The sequence below is a fragment of the Poecilia mexicana genome, unplaced genomic scaffold, assembly GCF_051168715.1.
Source record: "Poecilia mexicana isolate PSO_F unplaced genomic scaffold, ASM5116871v1 scaffold_16, whole genome shotgun sequence".
Classification (NCBI taxonomy): Eukaryota; Metazoa; Chordata; class Actinopteri; order Cyprinodontiformes; family Poeciliidae; genus Poecilia; species Poecilia mexicana.
Genome location: NW_028263385.1, coordinates 11,024,723 through 11,049,121, shown reverse-complemented (window position 1 = coordinate 11,049,121; position 24,399 = coordinate 11,024,723). Strand labels below are relative to the sequence as shown.

The window sequence follows — 24,399 nt, the reverse complement described above, 5'->3', positions numbered from 1 at the left end:
CATTTACATTGTGTTCACCCAACTGAACTTAGTCAAATCAAATTTTGAGAAAAAAAACCAAAAAACTATTCAAATTTGTTTTCTTTTTAGGTTTTGAAGTTTGTACCCAGATGGAACTTATTGTTTTATGGTGATTCCTTACAGAATGACAATCTTAACATATGCAGAAATTAGCTTTGAAGATACTGGTTTCCTGTAAGTTAAAGGCCCTGGGATACTAATGCAAATCAGAAAATACACAAGTAGCTGTGTCAGAGGACTGATTTATTTATTTTTTTCTTTTTGTGAAATGCCTTGAGATGGTATGTGTTATGAATTGACATTATACAAGCTGAATTGAATACTAAAGCTTTAGAAGCTGCAACTGATTTCATTTTTGGAGGCAAAGAATTAAGACTTAAATTAAATTCACAGTGGCTTAAGTCATTCCTCCCGCCCCCCAAAAGTGATTTTGAAAAAAAAAAAAAAAAGAAGACAGAAAAAAAGAGAACAAAAAAACTATTAGGAAGGTGACGATTTATATAAGTGTCGTAACTGACTGTTTTACGATAAAGTGAGAGAAAAAGTCAACGCTTCAATTCTCCAGCAGATGGAGCCTTTGCACAGAAAAATAATATCAACTCCAGCGATTGTGACAGTAAGACAAGCGGAAGCAGGGCGTTTTTGACTTCGTAACTCCGTCGTTCACATTAATTCCCTTCCTTCTGTTTTTATTGCAGTCATAATCCGCATATTTGCTGCTAAAATGGCTCTCACATACGAGGAACCACAACCAGAAAGTAAGTTTGTTAATATTTATTTTCGAATAAACGAAAGTTTACTTTTTGATGATTTCATTCATTCCCGACTTGAACAGGTACTAGGTGATTTTTTATGTATCCGATTATGAAACACACCTTAATTTATGTGTTATACATAATTGTTATTCTCGGGTTAGTCTTACAGTATTACAATAAAAAGAGACAATAAGTTAGAAACTTATTCTGCTCTGCAGAGTTCAGGCCTACCTGGCCTGAACTCCCCGGCCTGAACTCTGCAGGCTGCATAGGCGGCGGTTGACTTTTATTTCACACATTATGTTGTCCAAATCCCTCTGTTTTAACTTCACATAGAAGATGTGTGTGTTTGTAAAGTATTTTTCTAGTTTCCTACGATTTAAAACTTTCTAAGAAATCATTTTTTACTGCGTCATTTACCCGCATCGGCCTATTTTAAAAACTATGTGGCCTATACGAGTGAATATTATGTCACTGCTGTATAGAGGACCCATAAAGTGTATTTTTCTACCGTTACATATAAAGCGACTACTCCTTTGCCAGAACGTGATTTAGAATCGTAGAATAAGAGAGAAGGTTTGAATAAGTCTTGTATGGATCAAAGTAACGAAAAATAAATGCCTTTTAGATAATTTTCTAGAGTGCATTCTTAACTTTTCTCAAAGGTTTCACTTCCTTTATGTGAGGAATTATTGTGAATGTCTCAAATGTCATCTGAAGGCGAGTTTATGAAATATATATTCAAATCACACAAATCACAGAGAGATGTATTTTTAATTGCAGTCCAAATTTACAATACAATTACAACATATTCAGTTAAAATATAATCTTTGTCAGGAGGCACAAATAAATGCAGCGTCATTAACTTTTCAGCAGTCAAGAGCAAACATGTGGCAACCGGGGATTTTCTTTTGAGCAGGAAGAAACCTTTAGCAGAACCAGGCTCGGTAAATTTAAGTCATCTGATTTAATTTGGAGATATTAGTGTTACTATTTAAACTTTCAGCAGCACCTTACATCCACTGACCATCAGTTTCTACTAATTTGTGCTCAACATATGTAACAAATGAACAGATATTAGGGAGTTCCATTCTAACTTTAACATTTCTTTTTCTCTTAGTGTCACATTTTTACAATATTTTCTTCTACTCTATTTATTATACACTTTTCAGAATATTAAATAAATGCTTTTGAATATTATTGCTTTGTAATCTAGTAATCCTAGCCATATTGTGTTTTCATTTTTAAGGTGGAAAAGGCCTTCACACCCAGGAAAGTGGGTATGTTTATCCATTGTCTTCCTTTTACTTTCATTTTGATAAATGCCAGCATTTTCAAATGTAAACTAATATTTTCTAAATGAAACTGCGTGCAAACACATTTCTTTGTCTGTTACAGTGATGCAGGTTTCTCAGCTGACATGAAGCACGTCCCCAGCGACAATTACATTGCTGGACGTGGGTTGCCCAATGCAAATAAAACGAGTTCTGTGAGACCCATGTTTATTGAGGCAGAGATCTCCGAGCTGACAACGAAGGAAATGCCAGTGGTGTTTGAGCCTAACTATGCGTTTACCGGGGAAGAGTTGGGTGAAGCGAGAAAGAGAAAGGAGTCAAGCCCTGACCCGGAAGAGCAACCATTTCCAGGAAAGATGGACGGAGGACTGAAAGAAGTGTTCGGTCCGTGCCGCCCGAGACAGAAAGCTCGGGAAAAAATTCAAAAGAATCATCTGAGGGTTCCAGGGAGAAGAATTACTGATCGCTACAGCACAAAATTAAAGTGGAAAACCTTGATTGGTAGTTTGAAGTTAGAAATCTATTTATATTTCCTGTGCTCAAAGTTAAAGAAACAGTATGCATGATAAATAAACACACATCGTATTTCTTGTCTGTTTTTACAGTGTGTTGTTCCATGATGACAATGCAATTAGTTGGTGTCTGTGATGCGTCGGCTGGTATGTTCTTAAAAACTTTTCAATATACTCCACTTCAAACCACCAGAAACATTTCACTTACAAAACAATAATTATTAAAGCAGTGATATGGCTTATACTCATCTAGCTTAAGTGTAAACTTGATCTTCATTGAATAATGCAGGTTCACCACTTTCAATAAAATATACTAAGGTTAATGACCCAATCATTAATTAAAGTGGGAAAGCTAAAACTAATTATGACTTAGTTCAAACCTTCAGGATTTGACAGAAAAATTCAGAGATTCTATCATTCACTCTTACCTTTAGGAAAACCAAAATATTCTCTTATGAAGACAGGAAGAAGCCATCTGTGTGGATAGGGATGTATACTAACTAGAGCGGGAATGTCAGTGCCCGACAGTAAAATTACAACAATCATTTCCTCTACTCCACTATTAGAAAAGCTTCAAGAAGTTGATTTGTAGCCAACAATGATGAAGCATCTACTAAAGGTAGTAGGTATGTAAACTGATGTGATATCAAGTCTTTTATATTTTATCTGTTTTGACAATTGTTGATTGAAATCTGCGTTATGCAATACAAGTAGAGTTTTAAGAGAAGTCCTTTCTATGATCTGTGGCTGTCAAAGATTAACTGATTAACTCTCATTCCTAACAAGACTTTGCTGCTTTACTCTCCAAATTAAATTGCAAAATAAAATGACACCACAAACTATGAGACATTTCCACTAGCAACTATTATTTTTTTTGCATAGTGTATACTCTTGTTTTTGTATAAAAACCACATATGTTCTCCAAAGAAATGTTGACTTTATATTTATATGTTTGTGTATTTATGTGGGTCTTGCCAGATCTGAAGAAAGAAGAAAAATTACAAGATTTAGTTTTAAACTTGTTACTCAGAACTAGTACTGGCCATGATACTTATCTTAAGACTTGTCTTATTTTAACATCTTTTTAACATGATGTGCTAACGTAAAACGGAAAGTTTGAGTAAAAGAGTTTGTTAGTTGTTTTTATTTGTTAAGTCACTGTTTTATTTTCTCACGTTGGACCCACAGGCTCTTGCTTCACCTGCATGGACAAGGCCAGATGTCCAAACCTGATAACGATATATGTGAAAAATGATCGCCTGGTCTATGACAGACCCACTGAAGAAGAAATCCCACAGTGTTCTGGAGCCCCTCCAATCACACAGAACTGCTTTGTGTGCTGGTCTCAGTCAGACGTGAACATCTACTGTCCCAACAACATCACAACATTTGAGGCGGAGGATTGCAATGGCTCAAGAATCACAAACATCATTAAAGGGTGTAAGTATTTCATAAAGCACTTATGCTGAACTCGGCATACGTGCTGAGTTCCTTATTATGGAAGGAACTTAGCTGCAGTTCCTTTCGTGATATTTTTAACTCCTTGAACATTTTATGTGTTGACATATTTTCATCACAAACTTATGCAATAGACTAGAGCTGCCCAGGACATCAAACTCAAATCATTATCGCAATATCAGCACGCGTAGTATCACAATCACAAAGGGCCACTTGGACACAATATTTGGTAGAATCTCATATTTGAAGTGTTTTGCTTTCTCATCCTGTATAACCTCTAAGGTACTCTAAGGTAAAGTATCACAAATTTCTGAAATTATGCAAGCATATAACAGACAACACAATGTCGTGTGTAAAAGAGATATTGTTTCAACATTCTTACAAAAAAAAATACATTTGTGTTTATTCCTACTGAGTCAATGTTTTGTAAAAAATATTTTTGCTGCAATTATTGCTGCAGGTGTATAGTGATATTTCTGTTCCAGCTTTTAATAGAAAGAATCTGTAAATTTTATCTAATCTTCTTTGCAACATAGCTCAAGGTCACTCAGCTTAGACGAGGAGTGTCTTTGTACAAATCTTACTTGAGACTGTTAATTGGTTTTAGGTCTACATTTTTTTTTCCACTTATTTAACTTTTTCTCTACAGTTTTAACTCATGTTTTAATCATTTATTCAAAGAATATTGAAATGGAGACGTATTTAGAGTGTTGAAACTTTGGGGACTCGTTTCAGTCCAGAAAGATTTGAAATTTCATATCACAGTTTCACCATTTTAAAGTAAACTGAATAAAATATATGATATACCAGTTCTTATGCATTCTAAAGTCAAAACAATAGTTATACGTTTGGACTTATCATATCAAACTTTCTTATTTTGTTCTGTCAGGATAAGAATAAAAAAAAATATCCTCTCTTGTCAACTCTTTTGTCCATTCATGTCAATTTTATGTTTCATTTTTTGCCTTCAGGTGATGTGCAGCAGAAGTCTTACTCTGCACCTAATGGACCAGCTAACAAAGCGAGTATGTATACGGTTTGGATCACAACACTATTGGCCTTTGCACGTCATCGAAATTAACTGTGATAATTGTCATAAAAGCACAGCTTTCTAGAGCTCTTTCTTTTATTGCAATGTGGCAGAAAATAAAGGGTGGCAATGCTGGTTGGCATTGTCAGCTGGCATTGTCTGTGCAGGTGTAAAGCCATTTACAGCTGGACAGAGAACTGATATCAGTACGTATGGTTCTTTCTCTCCCACTGAGCCCTGAGACAAACAGCAGGGCTGTTCAGAAGGTAGTCAAGCAAAAAACAATTCAAAATGCCTTTGGAAATGTATTTAACATCTAGTTTTTGTTCCAATACTATTTGCTATTTTTGCTTCATTTGTAGGTCCCACTCATTTACTTACTGGACTCATGTGTATGGTTGGTATGTATTATGGATCTTGATGGTGGGATGAATCCGCTAACCTTTCTGTTTTTGCTTTGACTCAACTTGACTTGTGTTGTCATTTTACAGTTGCTGGTGTGATGCTGCTCTGAATCACGGTGATCTTCATTGTGAGTGTGCCTGGTTGGGAAGACAGAACTTGCTATTAGATGGTCATCACTTGTGCTTACATGTAATTTTTATTTTCAGGTCTGGAAGAATCAAGATGGTTGGTTAAATTTTTCATAGATTTGGATTCTTAAATAATTCTTTGCATTTTCTGATATTTTTTTTTGTCTGACATTTTCTTTTTTTTTAATCATATATGCATAATAAACTCAAAAATCAAATAATCCCAAAAATAAAGTAAGTCAGCTGTGATATTTTTAATCTCTAATTATTTCCAGTAACACCATTTTGTATTTGTTAACATTATAGGGAATGTGATGAAAACATTAAAGTAAATCCAGGTAGAAACTTCTCCCGTAGACACTGTTACTCCCTTGATTCTTTTTTTGTTGCTTGCTATTTTCCACTTGTGGATTTGTATTTTTCTTTGCAGTTAACCACACTTTTTATTACTGCTGTGATTTGCTAATCAATCAATTGCTATGTCAACACAAAATTTTTCCGCTTACTTAATTTTTAAATGCATGCTAGTCTTATTGACATATTACTATTTGCAATTAATAAACAATAAAAATACTTCCAACATGATATGGTTTTGGTTATTTAAAGCTATTGTGGTTTCAGTAAGTCATAATTATATTTATATTCCCCACTTTTTTGAGTTATTGATTAAACAAAATCACTTCTAATGAGAACAAGATTACTGTGTGGGCAGATATCACTGTTCAAAACTCTGCTTCCTTGAAGCATCAATGAAGCATAAAGTGTATTAAAGTGTCACAGTGAATCTATTAAACCAGTCTCTGAACTCTATGATTTTTTTTCCCCAAAGCACATTTTATAGCAACACTAACAGTAGCTCAGAAATACTTTGATTAGACCGACTGATTAGTGTCTGATGGCCTCCCCTATGACACTCAGAGGATGCAAGTTTGCATTTAAAATTAAGCCAAAACTTTTATGAGTTACAAGAGTGTTGTGTAGCAGCTACTTGTTGTGAAATGGTCTCTCTCTCTCCATATACTGCTCTGTAAGGAACAACTTTTAAAACCTACAAGCTCATCAGCTTAGCTTGCCCAAAAATGAAAAGCTACCACGTGGTGAATAAAGTTAAACACAACTTCCTGGATTAGTCAAAAACTTACCAGACAGCTTTGGGAGCGACAACTGATCATGATGCACGCTTTCATGAAGCGAAGGACAAAATGTAAGTTTTTTTTCTTTTTTTTTCAGTTTCTGATTAGTCTGGCTTGAATAAGTCACTGAGAAACCTTGTATGTTTTGCTGAGTTTTAATTTTCTTTCACTTATCGTAAGCCTCGAAAACAGCTCCTGAGAAACTTAGGTGGTTAACCCACACCCCTAGCCTGAACTACCATTATGATCATCGATATTGTTCTGGGTTGAATGTGATTAACACATTCAGTATCAAAGCTTTTAACAGTTTTCATTCAAAGCTTTTAACGGTTTTCATTCTTGGCAGGTAACACGGGAATACCTAGTATTCCTGGCATTGTTCAGGTATTCCACCGTTTTTGACTAGCAATACTTAATCGTAATAATGATGTGTTAATGTCAAATGCCAGAGTCTTTGAAGATTATTTGCTAAATAAATATAGGATAATGCTGTATCAAACAGAACGTGTGCTTAGAATTATTTACAAACGTTTGAAATGTTAGTCTGGATACATGCACAATCAAAAGAGAGGAAATGTTTGCTACGTTCTCATTTATTGAATTTATGAAACAGATCCATCTAAATGTTACATAAACATGCTAAACTGATGCCTGGAACAGTGTTGCAATTGTCAACCCTTTTGTTTCTGCTTTTGATGAAATCCAAAAGCAGAAACAATCCAAAAGCATTTTGGACGACATGACTGCCTTTCCTGCAGGGACAAAAGCAGATGCCCAAACAAAGATCCATGTTTAGTTTAGAAGCTAAACATGGATCTTTTTGATTTCCCATGCTCTTTTTAGGTAATGAAACACACAAGAAACCTGATCCTCTGAGACACAAATCTGTGCTACTCACCATGTCATGGTTATATGTAATAAAACATTATGACAGCAGAAGCAGTTAAGACAGCAGCCATTACAGAGACTCCATGAGTCTCTGTACGTGCTGAGAAAGCAAGCACGTTTTCTGAAATGGAGGGCAGAAAAGGGGCAGTAGAAGATCTGAAAAGACAAAATCACAATAAATTATTTTGTAGAAAAATAATAGGATAGGGATATGATATTAAATCTAGGTCCACTGCATACATAAATGAAAACCATTATTTGTTATTCTTTGTTATCCATTTCAATGCAGTTTTATAGTTTTTGTCACTTTAAAAAACCCTATAATTGTGTTTGACTGAATTACAATATGGAGTGTACCATATTGCTGTCATATTGGAATTTCTTACAAAGATATAAAAGGATGTTTATAGAAAAAAAAGTAACACGATAGACATCAAGTCTATTTTGTTACAATTCTTAAGTAGAAAAAGTAATTTGGCTGCTTTGTCGAATTACTTCTCAAGTTTCTTCAGCAATTTAATATATACATTTTAAATCAATTCTCATAAGTAGAAATGCACTTTTATTTCTCTTACAGTGTCTCTTTGCTATCTAGTAGCTGTGATACTCACTATCTGTCCTGGATTTGCTGGTATGTTTGTAAACACTTTTAATCCCTTATTTTTATTTAATTGTTTAATATGATGGGCCATAAAATGTAACTATCCTTGTTTGATGAGCAATGTATTTTTTTAAAACAGGTTTATTATCTTTTAACTTTTACCCAGTGAACGTGAAGCACATTATATGTTTATACATCTTCATTTTATCCACGTTTCTCTAGATTGGACGACGCATGACTGCTTTATCTGCAGGGACAAGAGCAGATGCCCAAACATAGAGAGGATATTTGGACCTCATGACGCCCTTCTCTTTGAAAAAGAACTTAAAGAAAACATCCCAAATTGTTCTGGAGTTCGTCCAGTAGGAAAGAACTGCTCGGTGTGCCATTCCGACTCCACCATCAAAATCTACTGTCCAATAAACATCCAGAAATTTGAGGCAGAGACGAATGGACTGAAAATTACCAACATATCTAAAGGGTGTAAGTAAGGCATTGCAGAACATTTATCTTTGATGATGTTAAGTGACTGTTGTTTCACCACTGAAATAACATTATTTAATTGCAAATCTGCTTTCTACTGTAATTTGAGAAAGGAGGCGAGACAAGAGTGAGTCAGATTTTCAGAGGTACTTCATAAAACTATGACTAAACATAAGAATTAAAAACACATTGTCCTTTATTGGTTTCATGTGACCTACGTGAACAATAGCTCCTGCCAAAAGAATGACACTTTAATGTAATATATATATATATATATATATATATATATATATATATATATATATATATATATATATATATATATATATATATATATATATATATATATATGTGTGTGTATATATATATACATATATATATAATATTTAAATAATAATAATAATAATAATAATAATAATAATAATAATAATAATAATAATAAAATATAGAATAAAAAATTATTTTTATTTTATTATATATTATTATTATATAAATATATGTTTTATTTAAATAATTTTGTATTTCTTTCTTTTGTAGGTGAAGAACAGCAAAACACCAACCGTAGATTCCACGGACCGACTACTGGTGCAAGTACGCATACACACACAACAGATGCATAAGCACATTGTTGCTGCCAGGTGGCTGATTTACCATATCTGATAAAAATACTATTTAATATGTATATCTAATAAAGTGCTCAGTGAGTATTTAAAATAGACTGCATGCTTTAACTTTATCTGGTATCAGTGTGCAGTAATTATAGTTTACAGAGTGCTACAAGTAAGCATGTTATTTGCCTGATTGAAAAACCATTACTTTTATAATGAAGATTCACTTTTAAATTGAACATACATATATAGCAAAATTAACGCTAATGCCGCTTGATTTCCTTATCCCAATAAAGGCCAGATTTCTGCACACACTGGAGTAATATTTGTTGGTATGTATTACTGTGTACACATTACAAGCACAATAAAGGTCTACTTTCTGAAAGTAGGTTAACTCAGTGAGTGACAAAAATGTATTTCTATATTACAGCTCTTCTTTTCATCTTGTCTGGGTGATCTTAAACAGCGTAAGTATGATTCATCACACAACTCTCAAAACATTTTACTGAAAAACTTAACCATCCTAAATTTAGTTTATGCAGTGACATCTGATGCTTTCCTGTCTTCAGAAAATTTTGTATCAATGAATTATGAGCTTTGAATAAAACAACAACAACAACAAAAAAAAAAAAACATTTACAATACAGTAAGTCTGCAGGCGCTGCAGAAACATACATAGACTCAGAAATGTATTACTGACCACTAGAGGGAAGTAGTAATCCATTCGCCAGAAAAGGAGAGCCAAAACATGTTTCATCTAATTTTAGGGCTGATTCAAGCCACACTTATTGTGCTGAATGATATGTTTAACTAAATTTGACAGTGAGGAGAAAAGACTGGTCATGTAAATGCAAAATATTTCAACCACCTAAATGGATTCTCTATCCAGTCGCAATCCTGTCAACTTTGCTTGACAGCAACTTCTTAACATTTACAGTATTTTTAATCATTTGTTTCCTGTCATTTCCACAGATGCTCATCCACAGGGAGAGAAAAGAAAGATGTCAACACATTTCAAAAATGTTTAATTGATTATGATTTGAGTTTCTTTTTAGAAAAAAAAAATAACCAGTGAAGTTTTTATTTTATTTTATATATTGTTAGGCCTAATATTATCCATACCCCTGTCAACAACATGTTTCTTCTGACTGCAAGTAACATTGTTGCTTTGGAGGGGCCCAGCAAAAATCAACTTGAATCCAAAATATGAGTGTAAACTGTTTTTCTTTTTCAGAACTAATACTGGGGGGTTTTTTGCATTGTTTTATTATTTCTTTGTTATCTAGCAAAGCTGTTTTAGCTATATCTATAAAGCAATACATATTAAGTATCTTAATTGATTAAAAGTATATAAAGTCATACTTTCAGTCTCAGCTGCAGTGGTGACAGTCAGAGGGAGGGGACTTTTCTTTCAACTGGAAGAAATACACAGAGAAACAAACATCAAGGCTGAAATGAAGTCAAAACATGAAAACTACTGAGCATAATATAATCACAGATGTGTTAATAAAACAGAAACACAGACTCAGAGATCTGTAAACATAAATAGTTCTAAAACTGAACATATAAAATGAAAGAACAATTGGAGAAAAGTTATTAATTGGTTTTAAAGACATTGTTACATTGATAGAAAACATTTAGAGGAAATTCTATAACAGGTGATTATATCAAGGTTAAGTTCAAAAGTCGCAATTAACTTCCAGAAAACAAAGTTATATTAGGCACTGGTTGATGGCACAAGGTGCATATAGAAAAACAGATCAAGTAGATTATTTGTCAAGTCAAAAACCAGCTAAAAATGGAAATACTTTCCATGTAGTTAGTTGATTAGGTCATAACCAGTCATGAATCTGAAACTCAATTGTGAAACTGTAATTTCTAGACAGTTTGATCCATATTTGACCACATGAGTATCCAGATCATAGATACAAGGTAAAAGTGCAGCTGCTGTCCACAGCAAAGTTAGGGGGGCAGTCACATCGTCATCATCATCTTCATCATCCATCCAAGCAGGTAGGAGTGCCATTTTTCTTTTGGATGCAAATGTTTACACACTACACTGATATTAAAGCCAGGTTGTTCAGGCCCTGTACAGATGCTTCAGAAGAAACTGAAGATTGATCACAAACAGAAATTATATATACCAAATGTGACGGATCAATATTTAAGATGAGCAACTTCACTTGACTAACAGTAAAGTAAATCAGAGGCCATAATATATAATTTATGTTACATAAATCATGAGTGTAGCTTTTAATTAATCTAGCTTCTTAATTTTTCCAACAAAATGCTTTAGAGGAATTAGCCTGTATCCACTCCACTCCAGTTTAATAGGCATAACTTATGTATGGTGACATTTGGTGCATGCTGATAGCTGTTAATGAGACATCTACAGATGATCTGAGGATGTGTCAGCTTCTTGACATCCCATTTCTCACTGGGATACCACTGCCTGAATTAACTACCAAGAGATTGGAGAAAGGGTTAAAACTAAGAAGTGAGACTCAGCCAAAACTCACAGTCACAGGCGATATGTACTAAATTGGCTTTTTGCTTTAGACAGCAATTATAGTTTTTAGATGGATTATTTTAATGATTGACTTATTGCTTTACAAAGCTAAAATTAAACCTGTCAGAAAATGAGACTTGTTTTCAGAATCTTTTTTTTTTATTGATTTTATGCTTTATTCACATTTTTTTATATGACCATGTCTCATAAATAATTGAGTTTCCGTTTTTGATCTACATTACGGAAACGCGATAAAGGTTTCAGTGGTTTTTCAGTCTATGAAGCGCCTGTATTTACTCATTACACTCAGTCCATGCTATTCTCCCAGGTTCCTTTCGAAGCAGCCACCCTGGATAATAGTTTATACCCTGTATAATGCCCCACCTCATCTTGGTAGGGGGTAAACTGTAAGCGAACCTTCTTTTTCTACTAGTACATTTACAGAATGTCACAACGAAAACTGTTTTCGGATGTTTGGCACAGCTTTAAGGACATCTTTGATGTGTATTAATTTTGTATTATCTTTGATGGGTACAATTCAGAATATTGTAGAGAAGCAAGGTTTCACTGAGCGATATGAAAGATAAAACTGTTATCAACCAGGCCGAAACCACTGAGTTAAACATTAACAAATGTCAACTTTGATGGCAGTGCCTGGATCGTACCAAGTAGTTCCGGGTAGGAGAAACTTGTGAAAATATATTTTTCTGGCTATATTTGCTTGCTGTAGTGAAATTATTAAGTAAAATGAAACAGCTCAAACGACTTTAAAGCTCCCAATCCAGATTTTGGTGATAAGTATACACATATCAGAAAGAAAACAAGGGAACAAAATGGATACCCCCTGTGTTTCGCAACATGTCCGAACATTTACCTGTTGACTGTGTAATGTGAAGCATTCAGGTTCCTCCTCTTCGCCTACAGGGCGTTCAAAATGGAGTGGGCGCTGCCTGGCTGAGATTAAAATAAGTGTTTTTGCAGTATTATTATTATTTTTTAATTACTTTGAATTTGTATTTAGTGTATTTTAACTAAGTCATCGAGGAGCGAGAATTAAATATGTTTTGGACGGTCTTCGTCGCCGTTTTAATGGCGACAGGTGAGTTGGCCTGTTTTTCGTTCAGACAGGGTGGGCCCTTCCGTGAAATCCGTTGTGTTTTTCTGCGCCTCTGTACAAAATAACTGTCTGTTGGCCTACAGAGTAACACATAGTTTTCTGTGTTGTTACAGTTATTTGTTGCAGATTGTAAAATTATATATTTAATCCACAAAGTTATTCAAATAGTTCGATTTTAATACTAAACGCATTTGGTTTCCTTTTCGTGTATCTGTTCCTTTGTGACGGAACATTGTAATTCTGTTTCCAAAGAGAATGCGTCAGATTTTGTGGGTAATTGTAGAAGAAAATATTGTCTAATTTGGGATTTTGAATCTGCAACTTTTCCCTGTTAAGGCTCATAAAAATGTAATATTTCCACATAAAATATATTAAACTTAAATTTTGTAAGCTATTCCGATTAGAGTCAGCTATTGCTTGCGCTTAAACTTATTTAGAAGCCGGATTGAATCTTCATTTTAATCTTCTTCGAAGTGATGTTCATCTTGTTGAGCCTTACAGACCTGTGAAAACGGGGCTAACACACTGGAGTAGATATTTAAATTGCCCCAACTCATTTATGTGGACAAACATCAGAATGGCAAAAGCTTTTATTTTGACTCCTCAGCTTTATAATATCTTAAGGGAATGTGGATCAGTGGGACATAACTAATGTGGGTCACCCTGAAAGAATGACGCATGGCTGTGACTCAACTTGCCCACTCCGAGTGATACTATGAAGAAACATTGTTTTTGCACCACACCTTGAATATTGCAGACTACGGTGATTTCTATGGCCAAGTTTGCAAAAACAATGTAAAATTTTGACAGTAGTAGACCTGTTTATTAACTTATAACATTTTCTAAACCTTTCCAGAGTCTGCTTTGGCTATTGAGGTTACCTGTCCAACCAAGAGGTACATTGTCATGCTCTTCCAACCTGTCACACTAAATTGTGAGTACACAACGAGTGCCACTATCCCTCCTATTGTCACATGGAAGTACAAATCCTACTGCCGGGACCCCATCCAAGTGGCACTTAGCCCCAGCAGTACAGATACTGCCATCTCTCAGGCCAACATTGACCCCGTCAACAACTGTCCTGATAAAGACAGAACAATCCGCACTGTGGCAGTTAAGAACGGCGATTCCGTCGTACTGGGCAAAGAATACGCATCTCGCAAGATCAACATTATAAACAGTAAGTTAATAAACAGTACTGGGTAAATCTTTACTAAGGGTTGAATGAAGTATGATAGAAATTTTGTATTTTGACAGATGAACTTGTTTTGGAAAGAGAAAGCGATCAAGAAAAATTTGTTTCCTAAAATCTGGAATTTCTGTATTAAACATTGACGTAAACAAGTCGCACTCAAGTTACACACTCAAAACATTTAAATATTTCTTTCCACTGTTATGCAGCAGATATGCTCTGTCTTAGCTTTGTATAATTTAATATCAGACATTTTATGTAGATCTGCCTTTCAAAGTGATGGGTTCAAAAATATGACGAATGCAAGTCATTCCAAAAAAATGCTAACATGATTTCTGTGCATTTTTTCTAAATGAATAAAGTGGCAAAAAATATAATTTCATAGCAAGTCAAAACAATTTTTGTGAGGTAGAGTTGAGAAACTACAGCACAACAATAACATTTTAAGAGGGCATCTGAAGCTGAAGTACTCATCAGTTCCTCTTATTAAGCTAAATCTTTTTTTTTTACTGCTATTGGCACACTGGCTACCTGGAGAAATAGCCCTACTTATTAATTGGATATATCTGTTAAGGCGAGTTTTGAATTTTTGCATAAATCATTGGTTGTTGCTCTGAGTACGCTGATGCTTGTTTGATGTCGAACCCTTGTGTATTTTTAGAAGCTACTTTTCTGTGTTGCTCTACATAAAAACATGTGAATATAGTATTAATAGAAACACAATATGTCTTACTTAATGGACGTGTAAGGTGTTTACTTGTTTAATCCTTTATAAATACTTCAAATTATTATGGAAGGTGCCTGATTCATTATGAATTATTTTTGTTGCACAACCTGTCAAACATCACAGCAAGATGGCACAAGTCACCACAGGATCAAAATGTGCAACTTGGGTAGATTAGCTTCATGCTTAGAGCTTTTTTTATTTGTTTCTTTTTTTTCCCTGAAAATGAACTGACATCACTTGACAAGTGCAAGAAAATCTCATTAAATCGTAATGTGCATTTGGTCATCTTGGATGCTCCCTCAGCTTCAAATGTGAAAGTACTGCCATATAAGATGAAATTATATTATAATATTGGTAAGTAATTTAAATAAATTCTCCCCCACAGAGGCAGACCTGCAAATCTCTGACGCTCAATGGGGGGAAAGTGGTGTCTACTTCTGCACCGTGGTGTCATCCACGGATATTTCAGGGAATAATGAAAAATTCACTGAATTAATTGTGCTTGGTGAGTTTTGCTATTTTAATTTCTTCATTTTATGCCTACGTTTCCTGATTATTATTTTTTTTCTTTTCTCACCATCTCCTGTCTCATTTCTGCTCCCATTCACTAAAATTCTTAAACGTTCAGAAATATAACAGTAAGAAAAAAAATTACCAAAAGCAGTGTGGGCAACACTTAGTGTGCAAGTTACTGAACTATTTTGGGATTTTATGGTCAAAAAGATATTTTCCACAAACCTGATTAAGCAGCAGAGTTAGATACCACCCTAAAGTAATTGCAGCTTTATCTGTCTTTCACAGAGAGAAAGACTAATACTACTGACCTCCTGCCTGGCATTGACTTACTGGTTATGGAAGGTAGTACAATACCCTTGTGTGAGAGGAGTAGGGGATATTGGGTGGTTTCATTTTAATGAATAGATGGGACGACTCTGCCCTCCGACTGCTTTACTGAGGGACTTTGAGCTTGTGTGCGCTACCTTAAATAAAATGAACAATTCTCAACTCTTTAGACAGTCTGAATATAAAATTGTGAGAACAACTGCAAAGTACTCTGTCACGCTTTGAGAGATGGTGCACTTCTAAAAGTCCCGACGTAGACAAAAACGCATCACGTCGAGGAGTTTCTCTCATCTTCTTTTTTTATATATGTCTTTACATTTTCTGAACTGCATTGTTTTGTTTCTTTTCAGTTGCAATATAAATTTAACCGCTGAACAACAAAAAACAACTCTGTGCATATTTCTTAATTTGTGTGCAGGTTGTTTTTGTTTTTGTTTTGTTTTGGGTTTTTTTCATCCTCTGTCTGTGTTATGGGCTGCCTGAACAGACATGCAGAGTAATCTGGATTTACCATTTTGACATGTCTTTAAACATGTTCACTTTATCACGTTAGGGCTCATGTGGTTTTTTGTTTCTTCTTTTTTTAAGCACAAAATTGGCTTTTCACAACACAGACTTTCTTCTTTGCTGTTCTGCGTAGATAATTAATACAAAGTCTTTGGGATTAAAATGTTATTTTGTTTTTTTTACTTTTTTGTCTGACTCATTTCCTCCCGCTTTGTTTGTAGTGCACATTTGTACCTACAAATAAACGTGTTTGGCTACCTATAAGTACCTTTTGGGTTCATGGGTAGTGTAGTGTGCTTTTTGTTTTCCTGGAGTAGAGACAGACTGCAAACATTATGATATCATATGTGTCTCTCTTTGATGCACACAGACTGGCTCCTGGTTCTTCTGGTAGTTTTGGGCTTCTTTTTGCTCCTTATTCTCATCGGAATCTGCTGGTGTCAGTGTTGCCCTCACACCTGCTGCTGCCTCATCAGCTGCCCCTGCTGCCCAGATCGCTGCTGCTGTCCACGCGCATGTAAGTATCAAGTAGAAAAAGAATGAAGATTTCATCTAGTTTATGTTTGGTTCTAGTGAGATCTAAATAATGAATTATCAGACATGCTTGTAGTTGATTATTTTATTGGCTTTTCACTAATTCTTGAGCTCTTAATTGTCTCTTAATCATACTTGCAGTCTGTGTCTAGGGACTGCAAGTGGAAATTAGCATTTTTTGCTATGACCTGGTGCCATGCTTCTCTCCTTTTGAAAGGTTAATGAAATGTTGAACACTGTCTCTGTGTAAATAAACCGTAAACAGTATTTGTTTGTACCTTTTGGTTAAAGGGAATGTGCATATATGTTTTTTTAAAGCAATACGAGTTAACATTCAAGAGGCTTTTAGGTAACGCTTACAGTATTATGTCATTTGATAGTAATTGCACACCTGGAGTCTGATTGTTTAGTAAAACTTCCAGGACTAAACACAATTTGGCAAATTAGATTTTTAATTTATTTTGAAGTCCATCGGATGTGCACTTATAAGTTTCCTTGTCAAATATTAATTTCTGGCTTCTTTTAGGTATTATCAATTTCCAAACTTGAATGATTTAGATCATTCAAACATATCCTCTCTTTGCAACATATCCAAAGAGAGGATATGTTGCAAGTTTTTGACTTCTTAATTTTCTTAATTAAAAGTCCTCTAAAGCACATGCTGATAATCTATTTAAAGGTCATACATGGTGGAAGTTCTTAGTACAGCTGTATTGTTTTTTTGTTTGCTTCCTCTCTCAATGGTTGGATTTTATACTTTCTGTCCTTGAACAATTTTTAACTGTGAAACTACTTTGTTTCCAAATGTTATCTGCTCTCTCCCATTATGTTGCAGTGTATGAGGCAGGAAAAGCAGCGAAGAAAGGTGTGCTCAGTCAGTATGCTCCCACCACGTATTCTGGCATGTATGCTCAGCCTGTGTACGGCGGCTCACAATTTCACCAGTCCGCCATACCCCTGCTGCCCTTTCCCAACGGAGTTGGACAACCCCAAAGCAATTACGGCCACGATTACGATGGTGCCAGCTCAGGTAACTTTAGAACAAATAGTGTGGATGTTTTAATTATCATAATGACATGATATGTCATTATGATATACAGGTGCTGGTCATAAAATTAGAATATTGTGATAAAGTTCATTATTTTCCATAATGGCATGATAAAAATTAAATTGTCATATATTTTAGATTCATTGCACACCAACTGAAATATTTCAGGTCTTTTATTGTTTTAATTTTGATGATTTTGGCAAACAGCTCATGAAAACCCAAAATCCCTGTCTCAAAAAATTAGAATATTATGAAAAGGTTCTCTGAACGAGCAATAAAAATAATCATCTGAATCAACAAAGTAACTCTAAACACCTGAAAAAGATTCCTGAGGCCTTTAAAAACTCCCAGCCTGGTTCATTACTCAAAACCGCAATCATGGGTCAGACTGCTGACCTGACTGCTGTCCAGAAGGCCATCACTGACATCCTCAAGCAAGAGGGTGAGAAACGGAAAGAAATTTCTGAACGAATCGGCTGTTTGCAGAGTGTTATATCAAGGCACCTCAGTGGGAAGTCAGTAGGAAGGAAAAAGTGTGGCAGAAAACGCTACACAATGAGAAGAGGTGACCGGACCCTGAGGAAGATTGTGGAGAAGGGCCGATTCCAGACCAAATTAAATTTTCATCTCCATAAAACTTTTCAGCAGATGGAAGCATGAAGTGCTCCAAAATCTTCTGATAGCTGCTGCATTGATCCTGCCCTTGATAAAACCCAGTGGACCAACACCAGCAGCTGACATGGCACCCAGACCATCACTGACTGTGGGTACTTGATACTGGACTTCTGGCATTTTGGCATTTCCTTCTCCCCAGTCTTCCTCCAGAGTCTGGCACTTTGATTTCCGAATGACATGCAAAGTTTGCTTTCATCCGAAAAAAGTACTTTGGACCACTGAACAACAGTGGTCCAAAGTGCTGCTTCTCTGTAGCCCAGGTCAGGCGCTTCTGCCGCCGTTTCTGGTTCAAAAGTGGCTTGACCTTTGACCTGGGGAATGCGGCACCTGTAGCCCATTTCCTGCACACGCCTGTGCACAGTGGCTCTGGATGTTTCTACTCCAGACTCAGTCCACTGCTTCCCCCAAGGTCTGGAATCGGCCCTTCTCCACAATCTTCCTCAGGGTCCGGTCACCTCTTCTCGTTGTGCAGCGTTTTCTGCCACACTTTTTCCTTCCTACTGACTTCCCACTGAGGTGCCTTGATATAACACTCTGCAAACAGCCGATTCGTTCAGAAATTTCTTTCTGTTTCTCACCCTCTTGCTTGAGGATGTCAGTGATGGCCTTCTGGACAGCAGTCAGGTCAGCAGTCTGACCCATGATTGCGGTTTTGAGTAATGAACCAGGCTGGGAGTTTTTAAAGGCCTCAGGAATCTTTTTCAGGTGTTTAGAGTTACTTTGTTGATTCAGATGATTATTTTTATTGCTCGTTCAGAGAACCTTTTCATAATATTCTAATTTTTTGAGACAGGGATTTTGGGTTTTCATGAGCTGTTTGCCAAAATCATCAAAATTAAAACAATAAAAGACCTGAAATATTTCAGTTGGTGTGCAATGAATCTAAAATATATGACAATTTAATTTTTATCATGACATTATAGAAAATAATGAACTTTATCACAATATTCTAATTTTATGACCAGCACCTGTATAAGTGTTTTTTTGTTTTTTTTACTTTTTTTGCAGTGGGTCATGGGTCTCATGTGCCTTTGCTGCAGGACAGTGGAGGAGATCACAGTGAGTTAAGGGAAAATGGCGCTCGGTGTGTCGTGGTGTTTATGTGGGGTGGGGGTTGTTCTTGCTCTCTGAATTGTTTTGGGTTATTTTGTTGGAGGAGTTTCCTTATTACAGCATTGTGGAAATTCCACCTTGATGTGGCTTTGCTTTGTTGTGAAATGGCTAAAGTTGGCTTTAAGAATGGAAACTGGGTAGTTTCCTCCCACAGAGTACAACATAATGCGTTTAGATGACTATAAATTATTAAAACATCAATTCTCAATAAAAGCCATTTAATTTACATACAAACCTGTTCTTTCTTACTTGAATAATTTCTGCCCCCTAGTGTCACACTTTAGTATTGCATACTAAAGTTTGTATTCCCAACAGTTCTTCAAAGTATTTAGCAAAAAGAAGAAAACAAGCAAATCATGTAGGTCAAAGAAAAGGAATTATAAAAAACAACTGGAAAACATCAAAGGACGGACCAGATGCATTCACAAAGATTACATTTCATTTTGTGATTTGTTTGCAGCCCGTTATATAATTTTGGATGTATTGTTACAGCTGACGTGACTAATTTCCTTATCTGTCTATACATTGCTGTTCTTGCTGATCTTTTTCTGTATAGCACCTATCTGCATAACACTATTGGTGATGGAGGTTAAATCCAAAGGTTTACATTTTTTAAATTGTAAATCCAACATTTCTGCACTGATCAGAAATGACAAAGTGAGATGAAACTTTATGAAAATGCGTTTTTGACACAAAGAATGTGTCCTTACTGTGTTATTTGTTGTAATAGTATAAATAAATTAAAATGAAAAAGTCAGAATTATTTCTGTGCAGTGTAATGGACTTTTTTCTGAAATACTAGCCCAAATCAATATAATATTTTTTTTAGGATTAAGAGAAGTTTCAAAAGTAGCTCTGGTTACTTAGTGATAAATGTACTCTGTTTTTTCTCCTCAGCTCGTAGTGGTTATCGCATTCAGGTGGACCCAGATGGAAATGCAACCCGGGCCATTTACTACATGGAGAAGGAGCTGGCCTCATTAGACCCCTCCAAACCTTCAAACTACAGCCGTTGTGAGTGACTTCCTGTGGTTTTGTCATACTGGTGTGCCACAACCTACTCTGGCTAAATATAAATCAGGTTTCTGTCAAAGAGTCACTTAATCATTGCCGGTGGGTTCAACATATTACAGAAGTATTTCATTGCTATTGTTCAGTGTCTGAAAGAGTTGTGACCCAAAATATTCATGTTTTCTATTTATTATTTTCCCATTTATTATTATTTTTTTTTTACCTGATGGTAGATCTGACTGAGCTGGCATTACTCACACACAATAATTGGGTCACAAAATCTCATGATGCGTAGGCTGCTGTGGTTTTACACTCTCCACCCTCTCTGTTTCATGTTTTCTGAGAAATCAAGTTACAGTTGCATGTGTTGATTTTACCTTCTGGTTTAAGATTAGTTTTCAGCAACTTCATGATTTTTATTTTTTTCTTACACTCAAAATCCTGAGTTTTTTGTAGTTTTACTCAAAACTAAAGTAGAATAGTCATAACATCTGAACCCTAAAATAATATCTCTCTTTTCCTGGTTGTTTCTTTTTTTTTTTTTTTTTTTTTTTTTGCTGTTTTTTAAAGTGGTTCAAGTTACGATTGAAATTCTTTATCATTAAAAAATACCACATATGACGCATTTTTCTCAAACTCAGTGGAAACTATTGCTTTTGTAAATTTAAGGAAAGCTTCAGATTTAATCTGTGATTCCTGTACAATACTTTCTGTTTGGTACTTTACTTCTACCTAAGCTTTACATGAATATCTCTTTATTATTATTATTATTATTATTTTTTCCTAGTGGAAAACATGAGCACAGTCACCTCGTTGCATGACAGCGTGGAACCTCGAGGACGTGGTGGTCGCCCCCCGATGCCCACGCTTTACGACCGAGACGAAGCCATGAGCACCATCAGCAGCGTTTCCCAGCAAGGGCAACGTCGTGATGACTACCCACGCCACGGTGGAGGTCACATGAATGATCGAGCACGTGCTCGCTCTATGGATAACCTTGATGACGTTGGACGGCGATACAGAAATGACCACCCACCTCACAGGGGCCCCGATGAGCCCAGAGGCAGGAGAGGGTGAGTCTTACCTTTCAGTACAAATACAGTATTTACAAACATCAATTTTTTATTTTTTTTTACAGGCACCATTAATAAATAACTGCATTTTAGCCTTTATTACTACATTCTTGTGTTTTAACAGCACTTGAGCTGTTACATGAGCTGTAATTTTCCAGTATGTTCCTCCACTCCCTCTCAGTTAATATCTCTCCTTCCAGGTTAACTGAACAAACTATGTTTAGTAAAGTTATTTCAGACATATTTTCTGAGTGAGATTTCATTTTTAGGGGAGCAGTTAAATAGAAAAAAATGCAAGAGTTTTCCTTTTATTTGCTAGCTGTTTTGTGGTGTCAGACACGAGGCTCACAGCGTGACACTGAAGAGCAACTGTCATCAATTATTGGATTCAACATTTCCTGGTGCTCCAGCTTTGACTGAGAACAAGAAGCCATGTGTTTAACTTCAGCAACGCCTCATCAGTCAGATTGTAATGATTCTTGTTGCTTTTAAATACACCTCAAAAATCTTATAAGTAACAATTCTCCACTTAAGTTCTTAGAAAAACCATTTGCTCTAAGATATACTAAGTTTTTCCTTCAAATCTACAGTTTTAAAATAATTTTCTGTTTGTCAACATTTGTTCAAACCATAGCCTTTTATACAACTGTAATAATACAACAGTTGGACACATATCAGCAGGTCAAATATATGCATACAGCCCACCAACAGGAACAAGGTCGAGCCCCTGGAATTGTTTCGGCTTGATCACTTTTTGATCACTTTTCGTGGGTGGAGATGGAAGAGCTTAACTTCATAGACTAAAAAGAGTGTAACATCACTCACTGTCTTTAAGACATATTTTTGAAAACAGCCAGAAAGTCAGTAGAACTACTGCTAAAGTTTACTTACAAGAAGAAGAAAAAAGTAAAAAAAAAGCTGTAGTACTGAGTAGTTCCACTTTGTAGTCTTGTAATGTTCAAAGTTTGCTCTAGTTCAAAAGATTCGATCAGAGCTGCAATAAGAGTGTTCCTGCTGTCTTATCAGCTCTGATGACGAGTGGAGCAGCAGCGCTCGCAGCGGCTACGATGACCGGAGACGTCGCGACTACTCCCCTGATGATCGCAGAGGAAGAGACAGAGGGCCACAGGGAGGCCTCGACGGGCGCCGTACCCACAGTCGCGACGACCTCATGGACATCGAGAGGGACCGTAGGTATGGCGGCGGCGCCAGGAGTGGCCGGGAGGATTACGACGACAGCTTTCTACGAGAGGCCATGGAGAGGAAACGGCTGGGGGAGCAACAGAGGGCGCGCAGCCAGGAGCGACTGGACAGCGAGAGTGACCGGTCGGAATGGGGAAGGGGTCAACGTGGGCCACCACCACTTCCGATGAACCCGCCGTCTGGAATTCCTGGTCGCCGGGACGATTTCCCGCCACCCCGACCACCTCCGTACAGTGACAACGAGAGTGTCTCATCTTCACAGAAAACGAACCTCCGCAAGGTGAGTCACGACTTCGAAATGCTTTTAGAAACTTGCGAGTAAAGGTTCTGACTCAAAGAAAACTGATGGAGACTGATGTTGGTGTCAGTAACATGCTGCAGCTAACAGACGATTCTGACGACACATGAAATGTCGGCTTAAAATCATTTCATCTGTTAAAGTATTTTACAGCAACTCCTCAGTCACAGTGTGGGCGTGTCACTCACTTGTGACAATGAGGCTACAAAGAAATATTTGCAACCATCTTGCCTGTAATTCATGAAGAAAAGTAGGAAGGAACTAAAATTGGTATTGACAGGTCCAAGCTTTCAAAAAAAAACTGAAATTGGTCCCATCTCTACTGAAGTCTTACCCCAATTAACATCCCTTACATAAATAATGCAGACTCTAAAAACTTACCAGATAACTCAATGCTGAAGAAAGTTTAATAAAATGTACACATTTAAGTTGTAGAAATAGACCTAATGCTCTCCTAATTATTGAGTGACTAACACTACATGGAACAGGAAGAGAAAATATAGATTATGACTTTACAGGAAAATGCATGTTTTTGTGGTTGTTTTGTAAAACTGACATGTCTGCGCTTGCTTTGCAGAGTGGAGCGGTGAGTCGTGAGAGCCTGGTCGTGTGAACCGAACTTCAATGCAGCTTTGACCGATTAATAAAGATGCAGTTGGTTTCTGACATTGTAAATATTACTCCCACTGCTAATCTGATGTCCTGATTTTATTTGTTTTGTAGTAGTTGTGTTGTATATTTTTGGAGGTACAACTCTGTGCCGCCTAATGTATAAAAAATGTGGCTGCCACAAGTGCCTTAATGTGTACAGAGTTACAGCTGTAGATCCTAAATCATTTTAATCATCCCGTTCTGTTAGTGGTTTTACATCTTAACAAGTTCAAGTAAAAATGCTTCAGTTGGGTTTTAACACTTTAATCCTTTGAACTAGTGACTAGTTTTAGTTAACTTGCAGGTGTTCATGTATTTAGTTTATGTTGTTATGCGTTTTGCTTTTTTACTTGTGTGTGTTTTTTTTATGGATTTATGTACGTTTAAATAAATTTGTTTTTCTTATTGATTAGTCTCGCCACTGTTTTCAGAGACTTGCTGAACAAGCTAGTCTTTCATGGATTTTTCAATGATGTGCTGCTTTAATTCATATTGTGATGTACAGCTGACCAGTTTTATGATTTGAACATTCAAATATGTCATACAATATAATTTTACAATAAAGAATTTTTTTTTGCTAA

The 24,399-nt window shown here is 36.0% G+C and overlaps 3 protein-coding genes across 6 annotated transcripts; all 3 read left to right on the top strand.

Moving 5' to 3' along the window:
- Positions 1 to 137: 137 nt before the first annotated feature.
- Positions 138 to 6,189, top strand: LOC106917663 (uncharacterized). Of its 2 annotated transcripts, XM_088014106.1 has the most exons (10): positions 138 to 779; positions 2,026 to 2,056; positions 2,175 to 2,572; positions 2,677 to 2,730; positions 3,772 to 4,023; positions 5,013 to 5,066; positions 5,239 to 5,277; positions 5,434 to 5,472; positions 5,563 to 5,603; positions 5,683 to 6,189. In XM_088014106.1, exons 1-9 carry the CDS (start codon positions 746 to 748, stop codon positions 5,583 to 5,585), a joined length of 924 nt encoding a protein of 307 aa, XP_087870232.1. In that variant the 5' UTR covers positions 138 to 745; the 3' UTR covers positions 5,586 to 5,603; positions 5,683 to 6,189. The 2 variants fall into 2 exon arrangements, with proteins under 2 accessions (XP_087870232.1, XP_087870233.1); XM_088014107.1 differs by lacking the exon at positions 5,239 to 5,277 and having other exon boundaries at positions 241 to 779.
- Positions 6,190 to 6,741: 552 nt separating this feature from the next.
- On the top strand, positions 6,742 to 10,678 carry LOC106917665 (uncharacterized). Its single transcript, XM_088013662.1, has 7 exons — positions 6,742 to 6,808; positions 8,203 to 8,256; positions 8,449 to 8,709; positions 9,247 to 9,300; positions 9,614 to 9,649; positions 9,748 to 9,784; positions 10,290 to 10,678. Exons 1-6 carry the CDS (start codon positions 6,775 to 6,777, stop codon positions 9,771 to 9,773), a joined length of 465 nt encoding a protein of 154 aa, XP_087869788.1. The 5' UTR covers positions 6,742 to 6,774; the 3' UTR covers positions 9,774 to 9,784; positions 10,290 to 10,678.
- Positions 10,679 to 12,077: 1,399 nt separating this feature from the next.
- Positions 12,078 to 24,399, top strand: lsr (lipolysis stimulated lipoprotein receptor). Of its 3 annotated transcripts, none has more exons than XM_088013661.1 (11): positions 12,078 to 12,233; positions 13,800 to 14,123; positions 15,248 to 15,367; positions 15,664 to 15,720; positions 16,583 to 16,729; positions 17,582 to 17,776; positions 19,478 to 19,528; positions 20,480 to 20,596; positions 21,381 to 21,666; positions 22,693 to 23,149; positions 23,745 to 24,399. In XM_088013661.1, the coding sequence occupies exons 2-11, from the start codon at positions 13,850 to 13,852 to the stop codon at positions 23,778 to 23,780; spliced, it is 1,740 nt and encodes a 579-aa protein (XP_087869787.1). In that variant the 5' UTR covers positions 12,078 to 12,233; positions 13,800 to 13,849; the 3' UTR covers positions 23,781 to 24,399. The 3 variants fall into 3 exon arrangements, with proteins under 3 accessions (XP_087869787.1, XP_014842317.2, XP_014842318.2); XM_014986831.2 differs by lacking the exon at positions 12,078 to 12,233 and adding an exon at positions 12,707 to 12,925; XM_014986832.2 differs by lacking the exons at positions 12,078 to 12,233; positions 15,664 to 15,720 and adding an exon at positions 12,709 to 12,925.

Excerpts from the sequence above, each read along its gene's own strand:
- LOC106917665 (XM_088013662.1), top strand. The coding sequence starts at position 6,775 with ATGATGCACGCTTTCATGAAGCGAAGGACAAAAT. Across the intron at positions 6,809-8,202 it reads CATGAAGCGAAGGACAAAAT|TGTCTCTTTGCTATCTAGTA; the intron begins GTAAGTTTTTTT and ends TTTCTCTTACAG. Across the intron at positions 8,257-8,448 it reads TATCTGTCCTGGATTTGCTG|ATTGGACGACGCATGACTGC; the intron begins GTATGTTTGTAA and ends ACGTTTCTCTAG.
- lsr (XM_014986831.2), top strand. The coding sequence starts at position 12,886 with ATGTTTTGGACGGTCTTCGTCGCCGTTTTAATGGCGACAG. Across the intron at positions 15,368-15,663 it reads CACTGAATTAATTGTGCTTG|AGAGAAAGACTAATACTACT; the intron begins GTGAGTTTTGCT and ends TGTCTTTCACAG. Across the intron at positions 15,721-16,582 it reads TGACTTACTGGTTATGGAAG|ACTGGCTCCTGGTTCTTCTG; the intron begins GTAGTACAATAC and ends TGATGCACACAG.
- LOC106917663 (XM_088014106.1), top strand. The coding sequence starts at position 746 with ATGGCTCTCACATACGAGGAACCACAACCAGAAA. Across the intron at positions 780-2,025 it reads CGAGGAACCACAACCAGAAA|GTGGAAAAGGCCTTCACACC; the intron begins GTAAGTTTGTTA and ends TTCATTTTTAAG. Across the intron at positions 5,473-5,562 it reads TGGACTCATGTGTATGGTTG|TTGCTGGTGTGATGCTGCTC; the intron begins GTATGTATTATG and ends GTCATTTTACAG.